Source organism: Mus caroli, chromosome 14, assembly GCF_900094665.2.
Source record: "Mus caroli chromosome 14, CAROLI_EIJ_v1.1, whole genome shotgun sequence".
Taxonomy (NCBI): domain Eukaryota; kingdom Metazoa; phylum Chordata; class Mammalia; order Rodentia; family Muridae; genus Mus; species Mus caroli.
Window position 1 is genome coordinate 107290690 of NC_034583.1, and position 20146 is coordinate 107310835.

The 20146-nt window shown below is 44.1% G+C and overlaps 1 protein-coding gene across 1 annotated transcript; it reads right to left on the reverse strand.

Annotated features, from left to right (window-relative positions):
• On the reverse strand, positions 1-660 carry LOC110309530 (39S ribosomal protein L42, mitochondrial). The gene has a single exon (XM_029469143.1). The coding sequence runs from the start codon at positions 548-550 to the stop codon at positions 122-124; it is 429 nt and encodes a 142-aa protein (XP_029325003.1). The 5' UTR covers positions 551-660; the 3' UTR covers positions 1-121.
• Positions 661-20146: the final 19486 nt, after the last annotated feature.

Here is a 20146-nt window from a genome sequence, read left to right on the forward strand (position 1 = left end):
AAAGGGTATTTTTATTTTTTCCTATATGCCAACCACCTTAATGATGGTACCATGTATATTTTCTCAGCTGGCAAATAAGACACAAAGCAAAATTTCCCAATGTTCAGGGAATCACACGTAGTCATCTGTCTTTGGGAGGATTCAGTTTCTTACGACGATTGTGATACTGTCCGTGCGGGTACCAGCGATGCTTCGTGGTGTAGAACACCTTGCTCAGTTGTTCTATCATGGGCCCTTGCTCCAGCTGCTTGCGCTTTCTAACTTCTAACTTGGCTTTCAGGATCTGCTCGTGGGTTTCCTCATTATTATGCAGAAGATCTGGTTGAGGGATGGGTTTGGTGTGTTCGTAGGGGATGTCCACAGAAGGGTGGTAGCACACTATTGTCCTGCCGTCGGCTGTCAAGGCGAGGTCCACCTTGCAATTGTAGTCATCCGGAAGAGAAGAGAATGTAGATTTGTGACAAGCACTAGACAAAGCTCCGTTTTGGATTGGAAGTAAATGCTTCCAGATAGTTCTGTTTGATATCGCCCATTTTACTGCCGCCGCCATGATCCTTAGCAAGTAATTTGAAAAATGATATTGTAAAGTGAAAGCTGCCGCTAGGCACACAGATTTTCGCTTCGCGCGCTCGCCATCTTGCTTCGCTCTCGAATTTTTCATTTTTTAAAAGCATCCTACCATAAAAAAGGAAAGCAAACAGAAAGGCAGTACAGATCAAGGTAATTTCTTAGGCTTTGATTTATACAGATATGCATAATACCACAACACTTTTATAGCCGTGAAATCTGTAGTTTATGAAAGCTCACTGCGTGCCATGGAAACAGATTTCACGCTGTGCAATGACTTGAAGGCTAGATCCGATGTCAGCGGAGTACAGTTGTAATGGAGGAGAAATGGACTTCTTGTGAGAACAGTTGGTCCTCTCTGAAGACCTAGCAATCAGTGAACAAGTAAGACCATGCTACTCAGGGGGACCAGGAGCCGTCACAGGTAAAAAGCTTGAAACTCAAGCATGGTAGTGACAATAACAGATAAACTCTGGAGGCTCATAGATAATCCCGAAGATACATTTCTGCTAAGGAAATCTGAGACCACAGAAATAATGTAAATTGAAGAATATGGCAGCAATTGTAACAATCTATCAACTAAGTAGTCTGAACAACACAGGCAGAGCAGCTGGGAGCCCGGGATGAGGTATCACAAGGATTTGTTCCTGGCCCCTCCCAAAGTTTCTGGTAGATAGCGGGCTTTCAGAGTCATCCACCATGCAGTGTTCTATTTTTGTGTCTCTGTATCCAGAGTTCCCCTTATAAGGGCATCGACATATTGGATAAAGGGCCTAGCCTACTCCATTATCACCTCAGCTTAGCAAATCGCATCCAAACAATGGATCACCCTCTGTGACATCGGGGATTTGTATTTGAGCATGGAAACTGGAAGGGGCACAATTCGGACCGATTGGACATGGAATTTCATAAACCTATTCGGTTTTGACTACCGCGTCACATCTTCAAGCTTTGGGCTTCAGAGAACTTTGGGTCATGTAAATGAAGAAGAAAAATTGGAAAGAAGTAAAGAAGAAAAGGAAGGTCTTAGCTGTTTTCCAGCAACACGCAGATGGCCACTTATCTCACAGGCACTCCAGGTTGGAAAAGGAAGTCTGTGAGGACAACGGTACTAATCGGTACCGGAAGTGCCAGTGGTAATACGGGAAGCACCAATGGTACTACCGGAAGCGCTAATGAGTACTACCAGTTCATACAATTCACGGCCTCATTGAGTTGTGTCATTATATGTGTTTCATTGAAGACAAGTTAAAGATCATTTAGACTCTTATTTCAGAATACCAATGGCCGTTTGGAGTCTAAAATAACAGCACAGAGCTCAGGAGAGATCCCATCTCTGAGCCCCCGCGCAATGCTCCTTCCTCACACCAGGCAGCCAGGATGAAGAAGATTCTGACGTTCTTCTCTGATCTTTACTCTTTTTCCTCTGTCTACCTTTGTCTCGGGCATCTTCTATAGAAGTCAATCTTAATTCATCTTTCCACCAACTAAGAATTAGGAGCAGGCAGATACAGTGAGTGAGAGCAGGGAAGCAGTGTGCCTTTGGAACGCTGACGTTCACACTGAGATGCCCAGCTGGCCTCTGGACATGCTCCGCCTGTCTATGTGCAAAATCCAAGGTACCCCTCTTCTTCTGAGTTGGAGAAGGTAGATTTTTTTTTCTTCTGAGTTAAACCTTCCCTTCTTCCTCTCCTTTGAACTGAAATCATCACAGTCTCTCCATGTGGCAGCTTCTCTTCTGCATCTTCTTAACAAAAGATACTTCCACTTCCTTATCCCCATGGCAACATGACTGCTGCTTTGTTTTATGATGGCTTCTGCTTCCAATGCCTTCAAAGAGGCGTGGGATCTCACACTGTGTGATATTCTGGTGTAGACCTTCCATCTGCCTGAGGATGTGACTCCAATGACGGAGTGCTTATCTGGCGCTTGTGAATCCTGAATTTGATCCCCATCATTTCATCATTTCAAAAATAGGGTGTGATGGCACATGACTGTAACCCCAGCATTCAGGAAACAGAAACAGAAAAATCAGAAGTTCTGTGGTTCTGTAGGCTACCTCTTCAGTTAGTTGACTCAACCGGCGGTTCCCTTTGCTAGACAGAAGCTTTTTAGTTTGATGAGATGCCATTTGATGATGGTTCATCTTGCTTTCTGTGCCCCTGGAGTCCTATTCGGAAAGTCTTTAACTGTGCCTATAATAAGTTAAAGCATACTTCCACTTTTTTCTCCAGCAACTTCAGGGTACCAAGTCTTCTCTTGAAGTCCTTGATTCATCTGGAACCCAGGTTTGTGCAGGGCGAGAGATGATAATTTAGCTTCGTTTTCTGCATATTAAAATCCATGTTTCCTATCACCACTTGTTGAATATATTGTCTTTTTACTAATATATGTATATTTTTACATCTTTGTCAAAGATCAGGTGACTATAGTTGTGCGGAGTTATAACTGGGTCCCCCATTCTATTCCACAGATCTATATGTCTGTGTTTAGGCCAGTGCCATGCTGGTTTTATTACCATAGTGCTGTAATATGATTTGAAATCGGGGATACTGATACCTCCTACTGTGAAACTACTTAAAGTCTCCATCTTACCCAAATCAGAATGGTCATCACAAGAATTCAATTGACAATGAATGCTACAATGTTGCTGTGGGAGTGTAAACTCCCACAGCAACATTTTAAATCAATCCAGAGAGCTCCCATAAAAAATGACTAGAAATATAACTACTATAGATCCAGCAATGCCATACAAGGGCATAAATCCAAAGGCTTTATACTCTACCACAAGGACATTTGAGCATCCATGCTCCTTGCCGCTCTGCTCATAACAGCCATAAAGTGGAACCAACCTAGATCAGCTGAGACATGGAGAAGGAAAGTATAGTAACTGTACACAGTATCATTTTACTCCGCTACAAGGAAAATTCAAATCAAAAGATCTGCAGGTGGATATACTAAAATGAGAAAGTTACACCTTATGAGGAACCCAAGGTCCAGAAAGACAGAAGCTGTGTGTTCTTTCTGGTATGTGAAGCTGAGCTTTGAATATTTGGCTTTGAATGTTTAGTTTGTAGCACATGTGGAAGACAAGAAACTAATGAAGGGCCATTAGCAAAGGGACGCATCGTGGGGGAGGCTGGTAGATTATAGGTAAAAACAAAAACAGAGAAAGGAAGTACTCGGGGCAGAGGGATGAAAGCAGGAAGGCAGTGAGGAGACAGGGGCAGGAAAAGGGGGAGGGTACATTGAAATAAAGGATAGACCTATGCTCTCACAACCCAGGCAAGAAAATAATTGGATGGGCTGGCAGAACACATATAATAAGAGGCAGAGGTGGGTTAAACAAAACAAAGGATTGTGGGAAAGCTTTACAGAAACCTGCTACTTTGTATGTTAATTACTTTATCAGGGGTATTGTGCATTGGTGGACAACACTGTGCTTTGGAGATGTGGGTAATGAAATGAAAATCTCAATGCAAATGTATAGGGTATTTCCCTATGAGTTACTGATCAGGAATAACCCCCCAGATGCCCCCAAAACAATGCAGAGGTTGCTGCTATCATTCTTGGTTGCCCACTGTAACTAGACAGTAGAAGCCTATTGCTGAAGGAGCCACATAATTTTGAAACACAGAGATATCAATCCGGAGCTGACAAGCACTCCTCCTTCCTGCTGCTAGCTTTGACAGTCCCATAAGGAGTTGTACAGGTGACTATAAAAGAAAAACACATCAGCGGTCTTACCCAGGACTGGACCCCAAATGCTACGATATGCAGTGTTCACTTGCCAGGCAAGAAGTGCCCACTAGTGTAAAATGGTGGCATGTCTACTCTGGAAGCAATCAACCACTTTCTGTTTGAATTTGAAGTCTGAGACACAGAGAATGGGCCCCCAGACCTTAGCACACCCGACACCATGCTGAGAGGACCATGCAGGTCTTGACTCACAGGCAGCAACACCTGGCAAAATAAGAACAAAGACCTGATCCATCAAAGTCCGTCGTTCTGGGAAAGTCTGTGCACATACTAACCTTGTTTCTTCGCGTCTGTGGTACTGCTTCTAGCTAACTGTTCTTACTAACTGATGTGTGTCAACCTACAATGTGGGGTTTTGTACTTAAAAGCCCACCTGAAGAAGGGCTTGGGACTGCACTTGGGTCCCAAACACCCAGTGTAGTCACCAGATGGCTAATAAAAACTTTCTCTCTATTGGCTTAAACCCATGGCTGAGTGGTCTCTGGTGGATCCCTCACAACAACAGGAGACATTTCAGGCCTGGGACTGTGGACATGGTCTAAAGCCGATGGCTGAATTGTTATAAGCTCTAGGGAAAGCTACTGTTACTGTTTTGCTAAGTAATCAAGTTGTTCAAGCTGCCTTTTAAATATTTATGTTTACACATAGATTTGTGCTGTTTTCAACCTAGGTCAACAACGCTTCTTTTTGCAGTTGGCAGCAGCTAATACAGAAACCCAGAACTCATGAAAGTAAAGAGTATAAGTGTTGTTTTTAAATAAAATCTCATCTGTTCAATTTTACCAATGAAGACTTAGAGCCGGATGCTGGGTTGAAAGCCTGCTAACTCGGAGAGGCAGAGAAAGCACGCAGCTGACCTTCCTACACAGCCAACACCCCAAAAGGAAAACAGAAGTTCTCCTTCTCCACACTGTCTCTAAAACCCTCAAACTGAATGTCCCTTCTCTCTACTTCCTGTGCATCTCCCTATCCATTCCCCCTACTTCCTCTCATTTCTCTATGGTGTTTTTTTTCCTATGTTCACTCTCTATCACCCGGTTGCTTGATCCACCTCTCATCCTATGACTGCTTTTATTTAATCCCATTTACAATAAATAGAATGCTCTTGAATTAAAGGTGTGTGCTAGAGCTGAGCTGCACCACAACTAGAAACAGTTTTTTTTCCAGTAAACAACACAATCTTAGGGTTCACAATAAGATCAAATAATTGATAGGGTGCTTGGTCCTACATGGACTGTCTCTATCAACCCTGCCCTTGCAGAGCTTAGAGAGCATCATAGAAGAGGGAGAGGATGTGGAAGGTGCCGGGGGATGCTATCTTCTGGACACGGCATGACATGACATTGCACTCATGAGCTCACAGCAGCCGTGCTACCTTAACAAGATCAGAACGGTCAAAATCCCAGCAGAGATGGGAGCACGGCTCAGGCTGCACTCCTCACTGAAGAAGTGGAATAGTCACTGAGGGAGAATCAGTTTCCTGTGGGAGTGTAGCTACTGCTATACTGCCCATGCTCTGGTGGATGGCCCCATGCCTGGGTATGTGCAAGCAGCGCTAAGTGGACTTAGTGGGTTATAAGATTAATAATAATAATACAATTTAAAGAGAACACAAAGCTTGGAGAAGGTGTGCTCTGTAGGTCTTCAGCATGGGTGAGGGTGGAGAGAGAGGAAGAAATGGATAGGATCAAAATACATTTTATATATATATATATATATATATATATATATATATATATATATATATATATATCACTGCTCTTTTGCTGACCATGACCAAGGCAACTCTTACAAGAGAAACCATTTAATTGGTGTGATGGTTTCTATATGCTCAGTCCAGGGAGTGGCACTATTAGAAGGTGCGGCTCTGTTGGAGTAGGTGTGGCCTTGCTGGAGAAGATTGTCACTGTGGGTATGGGATTTAAGATCCTTGCCTAGCTGCCCAGAAGCCTGCATTCTGCTAGCAGCCTTCAGATGAAGATGTAGAACTCTCAGCTCCTCCTGCACCATGCCTGCCTGGATGCGGCCATGTTCCTGCCTTAATGATAATGGACTAAACTTCTGAACCTGTAAGCCAGGGCCAATTAGATGTTGTCCTTCTAAGAGTTGCCTTGGTCACGGTGTCTATTTGCAGCAGTAAAATGCTAAGACGTTTGGGGATTCACTTACAATTTCAGAGGTTTAGTCCACTTTCAACACAGTGGAGAGCATGGTGGCAGGCTGGCAGTCACAGTGCTGGAGCCTGTGGCTGAGAGGTGCACCATGACCCATAGCAGAAGGGTGGGGGAGCTGCTGTGAGTTTTGGGGGGACCTCAAATCCCACCCCCAGTAACACACTTCCTCCAGTAAGGTCACTCTTTCTAATCCTTTCAAATCTTGCAAACCAATCCACTCCCCAGTGACTAAGTATTCAAGTGTATGAGCCTATGGCGGCCATTCTTATTCATACCACCATACCAGGTATATATGGATGGAATTTCCAGTGGACAAACCTAAAACATGTTAAACATGGCTTCTAGCAGCCTTCCCCACACACCTTAAACAATGCCTGAGATTGGGTTCACTGCTCCTCTGTTACAATTTCACAACTGGAGACTGTTACCTTCTTATTAAGTATTTATCACACGTGAGAAAGCGAGCAGTCCACAGTTAAGGTGACTGCCACTCGATCCTTTAAGACATGTTTAAATAAGTTTGAGTTCTAAAGAACAGGCTGTTTGGAGACAGGCCTTTATTAAACTGTAAAGAAAGAAAGAGGCATCGAGTCAGAATCCTCGCAAGGAAAGGACAGACGCCTGTGACATGTGAGAGACAGCTCAGAGCTAAAGCTATCATTTACTTCTTAGTTCTTCTCCATATTAAAGTCTGTAGACTCTGCCACACTGCACTGCTGGCTGTGAGATGATCTTCCTTAGGGGAGAGAAATACCACTTGCTTTTTGTTTGTAGCCAGTGTGTAAAATGGTAATACCAAAGCAGGAAGTGTGTGCTGTCAGAGTAAGTGACTGGAAGAACAATAAGCAAGGAGTACAGCTGTGTAAGGCTGGAGATGAGAGCTCATTCCCAAGACTCATTACTTCTTCTAATTGAAACCTAAAATGTATTATTTAAGATTTTTTATTTATAGTTACCTGTGTGTATTTGTATGTGTACTGGCTGGTTTTGTGTGTCAACTTGACACAAGCTGGAGTTATCACAGAGAAAGGACCCTCCTTTGAGGAAATGCCTCCAGGATATCCAGCTGTAAGGCATTTTCTCAATGAGTGATCAACGGTGGGAGGGCCCATTGTGGGTGGTGCCATCCCTGGGCTGGTAGTCCTGGGGTCTATAAGAAAGTAAGCTGAGCAAGCCAGAGGAAGCAAGTCAGTAAGTAACACCCCTCCATGGCCTCTGCATCAGCTCCTGCCTCCAGGTTCCTACCCTGTGTGAGTTCCAGTCCTGACTTCCTTTGGTGATGAACAACAGTGTGGAAGTGTAAGCTGAATAAACCCTTTTCTCTCCAACAAATGTGTGTTGTGACTAAGGCAGTGTGTGTGTGTGTGTGTGTGTGTGTGAGAGAGAGAGAGGGGAGGGTGATGCCCACTGAGGCAAGAAGAGAGCATCGGATCCTTTGGAACTGTAGTTACAGGTGGCTTTCTCTGCGTGCTGAGAAATGGACCCAGTCCCTCTAGAGGAACAGCAAGAACTCTTAATTATTGGAGCCACGTCTTCTGAAATTTATGATCTAACTTAACTATTTTTCATATTGGTTCTGATAACAAGAGACATAATCTGAGAGAGTTTGAAAACCTGGGCTGAAGAGAGACGGCTCAGTGGGTGAAAGAACTTACGAGCACGAGGACCTGAGTTTAAACTCTAAGACCTTGGGTAAATCTGGTGGTTAGTGAGCATTTCTAACTCCGTGACATTAGGAAAGTTCAAAACTATGGGACATTAAAGAGATCAATGGTTGCCAAGAATCAGAGTAACAGAGGAGGATAAAGAGATGACCCACAGGACATCTTTACAGCCGTAAAACTATTCTATACCGTATTGTAACAGTGGATACGCATGACACAGCTGTCAAACCCACAGACTACAACATAAAGAATATACACAAGAGATGTGCATATTCTTTATGTAATGCACACTTTCTTTTAGTAATGCACCCCCATTGGCTCATCAGCTGGAGCAAGTGAACCATGTCCAAGAGTTAATGGTGGAGACAAACTGGGCTGAGAACACAGCTTGGTAGAAAAGTGCTTCCTATGTGAGGTCTGACTTAGATCCCTCGCAAGGAAAGGACGCTGAGGCTGGAGACTTCTGGGGTTGTGGGTGGGAGGTCTCTGCCTGCCACTCAGGGTTTCCGTAAACTTAAAACTGCTTGAAAGTGAGATACTAGAGTGAGTATCTTAGGATGATACTTACTAGTATCCTAAGCTACAAGGATACTAGGTTGGAAGTGACCTCATAAAGCAACCATCTACCATACGGGATGGTATAGATTGGCACGTGTGCTTGTGGTGACATTTGCAGTATTGTTTGTTGTCTGGGTCAGTTGCGGGCAGATGAGTCAGTGACTTTAGCCCTTGCTGGAGAAGCACCTGAAAGCGACCTCCTTGTGTTTCACCATCTTCCCTGCCTGTGGCTTTCTCCTGTGACTAACATATCTGTTTACTTGACAATGCTCTATCAAAAATGAACATTAAGTTCATGTATGGGAAAATTATTTCCCTTAGCCGCAAACTAGACATAGGTACATTTAGATTCAAAGCAACAACGACGAACTTCATTTTGCCTTTCCATGTTCAGCCAACGGAAATCGTTAAGCTACTTACCTATGTGAAGCAGAATGTTTCCCTCTGCAAAATTCCCACTAAGGGATTTTTGGCTTTTCGTGTCTGGCTTATGGGATATTTCTAACACTATCAGATAGTTTTGGAGGCGGCATCCTAGTTTTGTGGAGCATGAGGGTCTCCGTCTCGGATAAACAATGCATTGCTCTCTACTGGAACACACCCACCCCCCACGTGCTGTCATATTAATGTGGACAAAACAGACTACTTTCTAGGAGCAAGATGGAGCTGGAGCGGCAGCCTAAGCCCTTGGCTTACAATAACTGCAGCTGTCTGATCCTCTTCCTGCGAGCGAAACAAGCCATTGTTTACGCAAGGGCTCACACCCTGTATCGGTTGCTTTTCTTACTGCTGTGACAGACTACCTGACAAAGCAACGTAAAGAATGTTTATTGCGGCTCGCTGTTTGCGGGCCACACAGTCCGCCACAGTGGCGAAGGCAAGACCAGAAGACAGCTGCACACGGCGCATCTGTAGGCTGGAACCCACAGAGTGGTGAATACGAATGCCTAGCTCTCTTTGTACTTCTCCAGGACCTTAGGCCATGGAGTGGTCCAGTCCACACCTAATGGGAAGTGAGATGAGTATCAACATGGAGCTAATTAATATAGCTTTTTGAAAGGCCGATTAAGATTTACTTCTTAGCAAGTTTCATGTACACGATACAGTGTCATTAAGTATCATCACCATGCTGTACATGGGGTCCCTAGAACTTACTCATCTGAACATTTCAACCTGGTACAACCAATATAGCGTGTGAGCCCTTGCTGGGATGCTTAAACAATGGCTTGTTTCCCACAGGAAGAGGAACAGACAGCTGCGGTATTATAAGCCAAGGACTTAGGCTGCGGCTCCAACTTGTTCCTAGTCTGCTGTCTGTTCTGTCTGCATAACCGTAATGACAGCATGTGGGGCACATTCCAGTAGAGAGCAATGCAGTGTTGCTTGTACACTTTGACCAACATCTCTCCACTCCCCCTCCTCCACCTCCAGTAAACACCATTCTGCGCTCTGCTCTCAAGAACACTACGATGTATACACTTGGGGCAGGAGTGAGATCATACAGTCCTGCCCTTTCTATGCCTGACATTGGCCTTGGCTCCGTGTTCTCCATGCTTACCCAAGCTGCTTCTGACAACAGGACATTTTCCCCTGTTTCAAGCCTAAATGACATCCATTGTGCATAAATGCTACAGTTTCCACATCCTTGTCCATTCACAGCTTGTTTATTGTGAATAACAATGTTGCGGTGAACACTGCCCTTCACTTTAAATGTGATTTCCTTTTTTAAAAAATGTAGAAGCTAGGTATGGTGGTGCACAGCTGTAATCTCAGAACTGAGGGTGGGGAAGGAGAATTGGGAGCTTTAGGCCAGCCTGGATTATGTAGCAAGGAACGAAAGAAAGGAGAAAAGGAACGGAAGGAGAGAGGAAGGTACCAGAGGTTGGTCTGGTGTTGTGTATGCAAATGCTAAACGCTGGCCCCCATGATCTGGCTGCCATGACTAGCAGATGCTTACATACAGCAAATGATGTTGTATAAGCCTTGCTTCCCAATTCAAAGCTGTTGGTTAAATAAAAGTGGCTGCAGCCAATTACTGGGGCGAATAGAGGTGGGTGGGGTTTATGTTCCTGTGCTGGGGGTCGAAGGTAGGGACCAAGAGGAGAGAGAGAGAGGAGGAGGAAGGAGAGAAGAGACGGAAGGAGACAGAGAGACATGCCCAATAGACATGATAGGCCAAGAGCCCGTGGCCAAGTAAAATACCCCCTGAGGATGAACTGACGGAGCAGAAATAACCCCGGGCGAAATTCACACGAGGGAGCACAAAGGAGGAATTCATAGTAAAGCATATAGAAGAATAGATTGGGGGTAATTTGCTCAGTACTTGTGCTAAAGCTGATTCTAAAATTCCATAGATCTCTGCCTCGATTATTGGGAGGCTGGCCAGGCCATATCGATAACTAATAGAGTTATTAAATAACATTTTAAAATACTATGTATAAGAAGGGAAGAAAGAAGGAGAGAGGAAGGAAAGGGAGAAAGGGAAGGAGGGAGGGAGGGGGCAGCACAAGAGAGAGGGAAGAAGAGACTGACCCACAAATGATAGAGCAAAAAGTCTCTCACAGTTTCTTACATTCATAAGAACTCAAAAGCTAGAAAGGAGTCAGAGACAAAAGAAACTCCCTCAGCTGCCTGAAGGACAGTGTTATGGCAATTTATCAAGAAGAAAAACCACATACTGCCCACCACCCAAACCCCATTCGATTTAAGTAGTCTTCATTTTCCACGGTAGTATACTTTCTAGATACATCACACAGCATCCCAAGCACTGAAAAGGAAGCTGCCACTCCTAGGTGATCTATCTTAAGATACTGGAAATGATCTAACTTGTACACATATCATCCTGCCAGTTGTAACCATGGCTTGCTTTCATAGCTGAAATTCTGACCTGAAGAAGCTGTATTTAAGAGAGCTTCTGTCAGGGGTGGTAAGGCATATCTGACGAGACTGTAAACAGGCCAGACATGTCCCTCCCTCACCTTGCTGCTGATCACAGGCCAGAATCGCCCTTCTCCCCATCCCTCCTGTCTCGCTCCCCTGCTATACTCCTCCAACTTGAGTGGCTCCTTACAGTAGGTAGGAGGACTCAGCCTAGGCACTGTTGATATACACAGGACTGATTGCCCGCATCTCTGGTTTCTTTCTTTAGTCTTAAATGATGCCCCTCCCCACACCATCATTTGTCCCAATATCCTCCAGTCCTTCCCCCAGCCAGAGCATAGATTTAACGCCCTACACTTCTAAGATCGGCCTTTGGTAAGGCTTTCAAGCATTCTCCCATGTTTTTCTTCCTTGAGTGTATTGAGAAATGCTGGATTGTTTTTGTTTGTTTTTCTTTTCCTCCTCAACTCCCTTGTTACACACCACTACCCAAGACTTATATGGTAGTTTCCTTGATGTGGCCAGAAGCCATATGGTAATATTGGAAAAGCCAGCCTACCTCCTAGCTCTAGAACCACGTTCATTTACCCTTCTCCAGAGTGGGCAGCGACTGTGAGGCCACCGGCCCTGCCTCTTTGCTGTCCCTGTTACTCACTGTGCTTTTAGTTCAGGTCTCCATATGATGAAAGCAGTCACCAGGATGGCTCCAGGGCTCTTTACTGTCTCCCTCACTGTGTTCCTGTGTGTGTATGCGTGCTGTTTCAAAGGCAGTTTGACAACTATGAATTCAAGTCAGCCTGGTCTATAAAGTGAATTCCAGGTCAACCAAAGGTACAGTTTGACATGTTTTTTTAAAAAAATGGGAGGCTGAAGAGATGGCTCAGTGGTTAAGAACACTGACTGCTCTTCCAGAGGTCTTGAGCTCAATTCCCAGCAACCACATGGTGGCTTACAACCATCTATAATGGGATGCAGTGCCCTCTTCTGGTGTGTCTGAACACAGCTACAGTGTACTCACATACATTAAATAAATAAATAAATAAATCTTTTTTTAAAAAGAAAGGGGGGAGGATACAAGAAAACAGAGAAAAGCACAGGGGAGAAATCACGTGGATGGTGATGGCAGAGGCTGCAGGGGTACTGTCACAAGCAAAGAAAATCCGGAGTCACCAGAAACCAGAAAAGAAGGAGGAGCAACCCTTATGGCTCCTGATGCAGTGGAGCCTCCCCTCTCATTGATTCTAGGCTTCTTTCCTGCAAGTGTGGGAGAATACATTTGTACTGCTTAAAGCTACACAGTATCTGGTGCTTTGTTACAGTAGCCCAGGACACAGATTCTATCCATTGTTCCATTTGTTTGTTTGTTTGTTTGTTTTTAGAGACAGGGTTTCTCTGTGTAGCCCTGGTTGTCCTGGAACTCACTCTGTAAACCAGGCTGGCCTCCACCTCAGAAATCAGCCTGCCTCTGCTTCCCAAGTACTGGGATTAAAGCTGTACACCACCGCTGCCCGGCCCATTGTTCCCTTTTTAACAGTATCAAGTGGAGGCTGTGGCTTTCTTATAAGAGTCCTTGACAAACAGGTTAACAGTATTCATTGTTAACCTATAAAATGAGTATCATCAATTGTGCATAAGGAAGTAACATTCTTTCTCTCTTGTTTATTGCATGGTGAGCTCATTTATCAAAGTCAAGGAGAAAAATAAATATTCCATCCCAATCCAAAGATATGGAATTAATGAAACGCTGCTGTTGCGTGGCACGCTCCTGGCTGTTCTTACAGAATGGGAGTGTTTTGGCACGTCACAAAACATAATTAATCTTCTGCTAAAATCATTTGCTCCGATTTTATACTCCCTAGTGTTTGAGAAGAGCCTTCTGCTCCTCCTAGCTTCTCGTGGTGAATTCCAGGAAGTCTTAGTGTCTCTGAGCCCCAGTGCTGCATCGCAATCAAAGAGCGCATGGCCCTGGCAGCTCTGCCCCTTGCTTTTGGACCAGGGGTTACCTGCTACTGGCATTCAATGAGCAGAGGCAAAAATGTCCTGACCTAAATGTCTATAAACACCATTTGAACAATGGTGCTAACGATTTCCTCTACAAAGTTCATACCACGCCACGGTGGCGCTAGTTGCCATTAACTGAGAAAAAAAATTAAAAGTGACTTGAGGGGCTAGGAAGATTGCTCAGGGGGCCAAAGCTCCTGTCACCAAGCCTGAAGACCTGAGACCAATCCCTGGGACCCAGATGGTAGAGGGAGAGAAATTGCACTCCCAGGTGTGTTTTCTGACCTCCACGCATGCCCTGTATCTCCCATGCACTCCAAACATACACATACATGCAAAGTAAATGAAAATATGATTTATAAAAATGAAGGGACTCATATTTGGCTTTTTTTATATATTCAGGGTACCACAAAGAAATTCATGAGACAACTCAAGGGATGTGTGGGAACATCCTACAGGAAGCCCTTGTGGCCAAGTATGAAAGAATATAAGCAATAAAGTAAATAATGATGGATTAGAAACTTGACACCAAAACAAATACTTGACCATTTAGACTGATATTACAGAAGTTACAGGTATGAATGGAAGAAGAAGCTACAGAACTGAATTAATAAATACAGAAACCTCTGGACACGTTTTTCCAGTAACCACCACAGTGTGATGAAGAAAGTTGTAGTTATGCAGTGCCAGCTTATCTGCTTAGAAGACGTTTATACACTTATCCATACCCACTAATGCGTGAAAAATACCAGGCAGATACATTGAGGATATTACGATTTTGTCAAGTGTTCTTGGATCATCTTTTACCTGGACAATAGAAGGTTGGGACTATCAGTATCCATCAATGGTATCAGAGTCCTAGTGAACACTCAAAGACTAAGGGCTGCAAAGACAAGAGGATATTCAGAGATGTGCTAACTCAGTGTAATCTAGGATCAGAAGAGACACTAAAAGAAAAGTTGATAGCATTCAAATAAGATCCCTAGATGAGCTAATAGCACTATGTCGATCTTGATTCCAAGTTGTAGTACTAATATTTAGGTCATATAAAATATTGACATAGGGAGAGCGGGACTGAAAAGTAGACAGGAATTCTCTCTGTGTTGTATTTCTTCCTTTTTAGGGGCAACTTTTCTGCAAGTCTGGAGTTATTTCAAACCTAAAAGTTTAAAAGTGAAAACTGTTGTTGCAAGAGGGAAGTCCCAATGGCCTCTGAGCCTCATGCCTGACCTTTGATGTAAGCTACAAAAGAGTGTCTCCTTCGTAGATATCTGCCAACCCATATCAAAGGGAGTGATGCTTTTGAACAACAGCAGAGCTTGTGTCTCTGCTGTATCAACTTTTTAAATGTAAAGCTCTTATGAGCCGTCGGCTCGGTTTGAATTCAGCTCTTCTTCATCGGCAGAGTCAAGAGTCTCTGAGTTTTAGCCTCTACCCTTCACATTGCGACCGACAAAAGAAATCACTCATCTGAATCACTAGCAGAGGGGAAAATGGAATCCCTAGAGGGCCTTCCACACTGCTTCTCCGTCTCATTTTCACATAGCCCACAGCCCTGTAAACGTGTCCTTAAATATGTCCCCAGAACATACATAGCATGCTGTACTCTCTAACACTGAGGAAAAGCCATGACTGCAGATCACTATGTACAGCGGTGCTAGGCACTGTGGTTGCCCAAAGAGCTGGCATAACAAATAGCTTGTTCTTACATATCAGGCATTAAACTAGTTTGTGACTTATTTTTTTGTCCCTTCAATAATTCTATAAGTACGCATTCACTGTATATATCTAGCTTCAGAAGAAGATCAGGTGATACCCTGAACCCTGGGAAGGTGACTCTCTCTCTCTCTCTCTCTCTCTCTCTCTCTCTCTCTCTCTCTCTCTCTCTCTCTCTCTCTCTCTCTCTCTCTCTCTCTCTCTCTCTCTATATATATATATATATATATATATATATATATATATATATATATATAAACAGCAAAGTCCATTGCTTCCATTCCATCTATTTACATATCTCGATTTATTTTATTCAGTTGGCATTCTTGGTACATACCTGTAGGATGAAAGAAAGCATAGAGAAGGAAGGAAGGAAGAAAGGGAGGGAGAGAGGAGGGAGGGAGGGTGGAAGGAAGGAAGGAGGAAGGAAGGAAGGAAGGAAGGAAGGAAGGAAGGAAGGAAGGAAGGAAGGAGAGAAGGCTCAGAGGTTAAGAGTATAAGAACATACTGCTCTGGTGGAGGACCCAAGTTGGCTTCCTCCATTGCCATATAACTGACTATTTAACTCTAGTTCCAGGGAGATCTAACACCTCTGGCCTTCATGGGTAACTGAACTTGCATGAACACACACACACACACACACACACATACACATGCACACACACACAGACACACACACAATTGGGAATAAAAGTAAATTTAAAAAGAAAGGAAGGCAACACCCCAATTTGCATGGGATCATCGGTTTGATGGGCTTTATGCTAAGGGCATTCCAACACGGAGGAAAAATTCTCAGGAAGAACATGGAAGACCTGCTCCATAATGCAAAGGGCCGTTGGAAGTGTGTGTTGTTCTGTAAGGGGAGAATGGAGACACTGGGTGGAAGTTCACAGCCTCACCCGCTAGTCCAGTTAAGATGGTTGCTGACGGGCATGGGGAGCTCTTGGTCCAAGGTGGAGAAAGGAGGGTAAAGCTGAGGGTAAGACCTTACATAGCCGGGAAGAGCCCTTCTGCTTCTGCTTGCCACTGGCTCAGACCTGTACACACGCCACATGCAGTCCTGACTCCCTGGTGCCACTGTTGGAGACTGCTAACAACGTAGACAAGCAAATCGGATGGCTTTTTGAGATGAGAGTCTGACTCGCATGCCTCTGTTAGGTGCTTACACCGTCCTACAGGGACAGGAGAGATCTGTATGAAGTATGTAATGTGGAAGGTACGTACGTTCCTGAACACATACATCTCCTTCATGGCCATGGCCCATCATCATCTATAAGGGGAAGACTGTGAGAGAACGACCAGTCACTAGCCCAGCTCACTCCATTTTCTTCCCTTCTGACTCTGTTTTATTCCTATCATTTGCTTTGGTTTGATTTGTTTTGGGTTTGGGTTTATAATCATTTTTTTTCCTGAAGTTACATTGGATTCCAGGAATTACAGGTCCAATGGGTAAACATTTTATAACAAAGGACCAAAACTACCCCCAAGTAGCAGTAAGCCTCACAAGACAAAGCACGTTTAATAAGGTTACCCCTGTACCCTTTGCCTGTGCGACAAGCTGCCCAGACAGAACAAACGTTCCACTCACCTAAGCAGCTCTCTTGAGCCTTCAGCCACGGGGTCACAGTGACTTCTAGCCTTCTCTCTACCTGTCTGCAGGTAATGAGTATAGTATGCTTTACATGACAGGTGTGTGTGTGTGTGTGTGTGTGTGTGTGTGTGTGTGTGATATGTCTCTCCAAACAACTTTGACAAACAAGCACTCATGTTGTACCTGAACAGTAGCCTAAGATACAATGGGCATAGGACAATGGACTCTTGTTTCTGATGGTTGTCAGGGCAATAATATTATGATATATGTTGTTTTTTTTTTTTAGGTATTTTCTTCATTTACATTTCAAATGCTATCGCAAAAGTCCTCCTTACCCTCCCCCACCCACTCTCCTACCCACCCACTCCCACTTCTTGGCCCTGGCGTTCCCCTGTACTGAGACATATAAATTTTGCACGACCAATGGGCCTCTCTTTCCACTGATGGCTGACTAGGCCATCTTTTGATACATATGCAGCTAGAGACAAGAGCTCCTGGGTACTGGTTAGTTCATATTGTTGTTCCACCTATAGGATTGCAGATCCGTTTAGCTCCTTGGGTACTTTCTCTAGCTCCTCAATTGGGAGCCCTGTGATCCATCCAATAGCTGACTGTGAGCATCCACTTCTGTGTTTGCCAGGCCCCAGCATAGTCTCACAAGAGACAGCTAGATATATGCTGTTCTTTACGTAACAGGAATCCTTTCAGAAGCTGGTGATTAGCATATTTGCTTTGCAGGCCCCACCCACAGACAACCATGTTCCTGGACTTAGATGCATCCCAAGCACCCGAATATTTCACAGTTGGTCCTCTGATCAGAGTATAAAAGCATTCTATCCTATGAGCACTTGCCACATGCAGCCATGTAGCACTGCATTGTGATTAATCCAAAAAAGGTGATATACTCGTGTGTGTGTGTGTGTGTGTGTGTATGTGTGTGTGTTAAAATATTCCTGATCAGGGCCGGGCGTGGTGGCGCAAGCCTTTAATCCCAGCACTTGGGAGGCAGAGACAGGCAGATTTCTGAGTTCAAGCCCAGCCTGATCTACAAAGTGAGTTCCAGGCCAGCCAAGGCTACACAGAGAAACTCTGTCTCAAAAAAAAAAAAAAAAAAAATCCTGATCAACATCATCTCACTTTTCTTTTTCTTCTTATTCTTTTATTTTTCTCCCATATATTACATCTTCACTGCAGTTCCCCTCTGAATGTATACTCATAAGCATTAAATACATACCAGATTTTGAAGAAGAGCTTGTAAAATAACTTTCATAATTTTCGAATTGGCAAAATTGTGAACTGATGCATATTATCTTAAATAATAGGTCATTAAAATAAAATTTGCCTGTTTCTTTGTGCTTTTCAATGTAGTCACTAGACACTTTTTAAACTACCTCTGAGGCAGGCCTAGGTTATTCCCAGGATTAGCTGTTTGGACGTCCACACCACTGGAGCATCTCTCTACCTGGGAGCGTAGCTGGAGAGTGGAGAGTGCTGGTGGGATGTGCTGTGTGACCTCCACATGGAATGGCTTTGGTTTGCATACAGATCATAGGGAAGATCTCTGAACTGCAGAGTTCCCAGGATTCTGGGACTCAAAACTGTGGTCATATAGACTGTAGAGAAACAGGGGGCAGTGTCTATAGAGGGAAATGATAATCCGACACCCAGGTTCTTGATGCTTCCAGCCCATGCCTAACCTTAGAACTCTTTCACCTCATGGGGAAATGTGGGAGCTATACTTGCCTGTTCCACTGACCACAGGCTTCAATGTATCCATCAGGTCTGTGACAATGATCCCTACTCACTGACCGGGCCTGGGGTAGCTCAAGTAGGCAGAGATGATGACTAAGTATGGGTGGGTAAAGAGGGGAACCCACCAAATAAGGGCTTGAGGGGCAAACTGGATAAGCTATTTCCTCTATTCCATCTAAGCTCTGGCCAGAGCAATTTAAAATGGAAATTGTTCTTTAAGCCATGGCCACATCTGTGTGAGGTTTGCATTGCCAGGAGGTACCTAGGAGCTGAAGTCCAACTCCGCTCAACTTTTCTAGCTTCAAATCTATGAAGACTGCATGGGTTGAAGATGTCCTTTTCCTAGTTTGTGCAAAGGCATGACAGAGTCCAAATGATCACCCTGTTTCATACGCCCAAGGAAATGCAGTTGCCTGAAAGCCCACCACATTGTAGAAGAATCAAGAAAAAGCCCATGACAGTCCATTATCTTCCAGACAGAAACTGAATGGTTATCTGTGAGAAAAAAAAAAATGTCTAAATACATAGAGCCCTCTGAGATGCAATGAAGGGGCATCTAACAGAATCTTTAAGTGGTCCCTGTGTGACTTTATGATGTCTCATGGAGGTCAGGAAGGGTCCAAAGGAGCCTTAACACACAAAGCTTGCTATTTAATGTTCCCAATACTCTTCTCGTTAACCCTTGAGTGGCTTTCAGACACTGTGCCATTTCCTTGCAAAATTAAAATTAGAATCAATACAATGAATACTCACTATGCAAAACCATTCAGGTCTTTTTCAGCACCAAGTTACATTTAAACTTGGGGGGATGAAAAGAACAGACAACCCTTTGTTCTGTTCATTCCACAGCCCTGCAAATGGCCTCTTAACCAAAATAGCTCCTCTAATCTTTAAGTTTTAATTAGCTGTCCACAATTCATAAACCATCAAGAATTAAAGTGCTGATACCTCGTTCTCCTGAGAAACGGCACACAATTAACCTCCCTCTTCTGGTCAAAGGCAGAAACTGAGAAAGGGTAATGACAAAATTAATCTATTCTGGCGGGGAGACCCGCCAGAGGGCGAGAAGCAGCATCGGCTCCTGCATCCAAAGGGTCAGCGCCGGCTGGTATGTCCGGAACTGCACATTCCGTCCGCCTTTTGTACTCCTGACAAGTTGTCTCACAAACGCTGGGTCCTACTGTCTAATAAAAATGTTTAATGAGTCCATAGAATATACCACCTAGCTCAGCTTTCTAGCTTTCTTCTCTGTCTGAAAGTAGTCACACTACGTTCCAGACTTCACTAAAGCACTAGGTTTTTTTTTTTTTTTTTTTTTTTGGATATGTGGGTGGAGTAGGAAAAGGATGGGAAACTTAGGGCTTCCCAGTGTGGACGCAAAACTGATGCTGGCTGCAAAGCCAAATGGACTTACTGTCACCGACGTTGTGCCTTTCTTTCCCTGATGGTCACTCTCCCAAAAGACAGATCCTGCTTTGTAATTG

Coding starts and splice junctions, on each gene's coding strand:
- LOC110309530 (XM_029469143.1), bottom strand. CDS start 550: ATGGCGGCGGCAGTAAAATGGGCGATATCAAACAGAACTATCTGGAAG.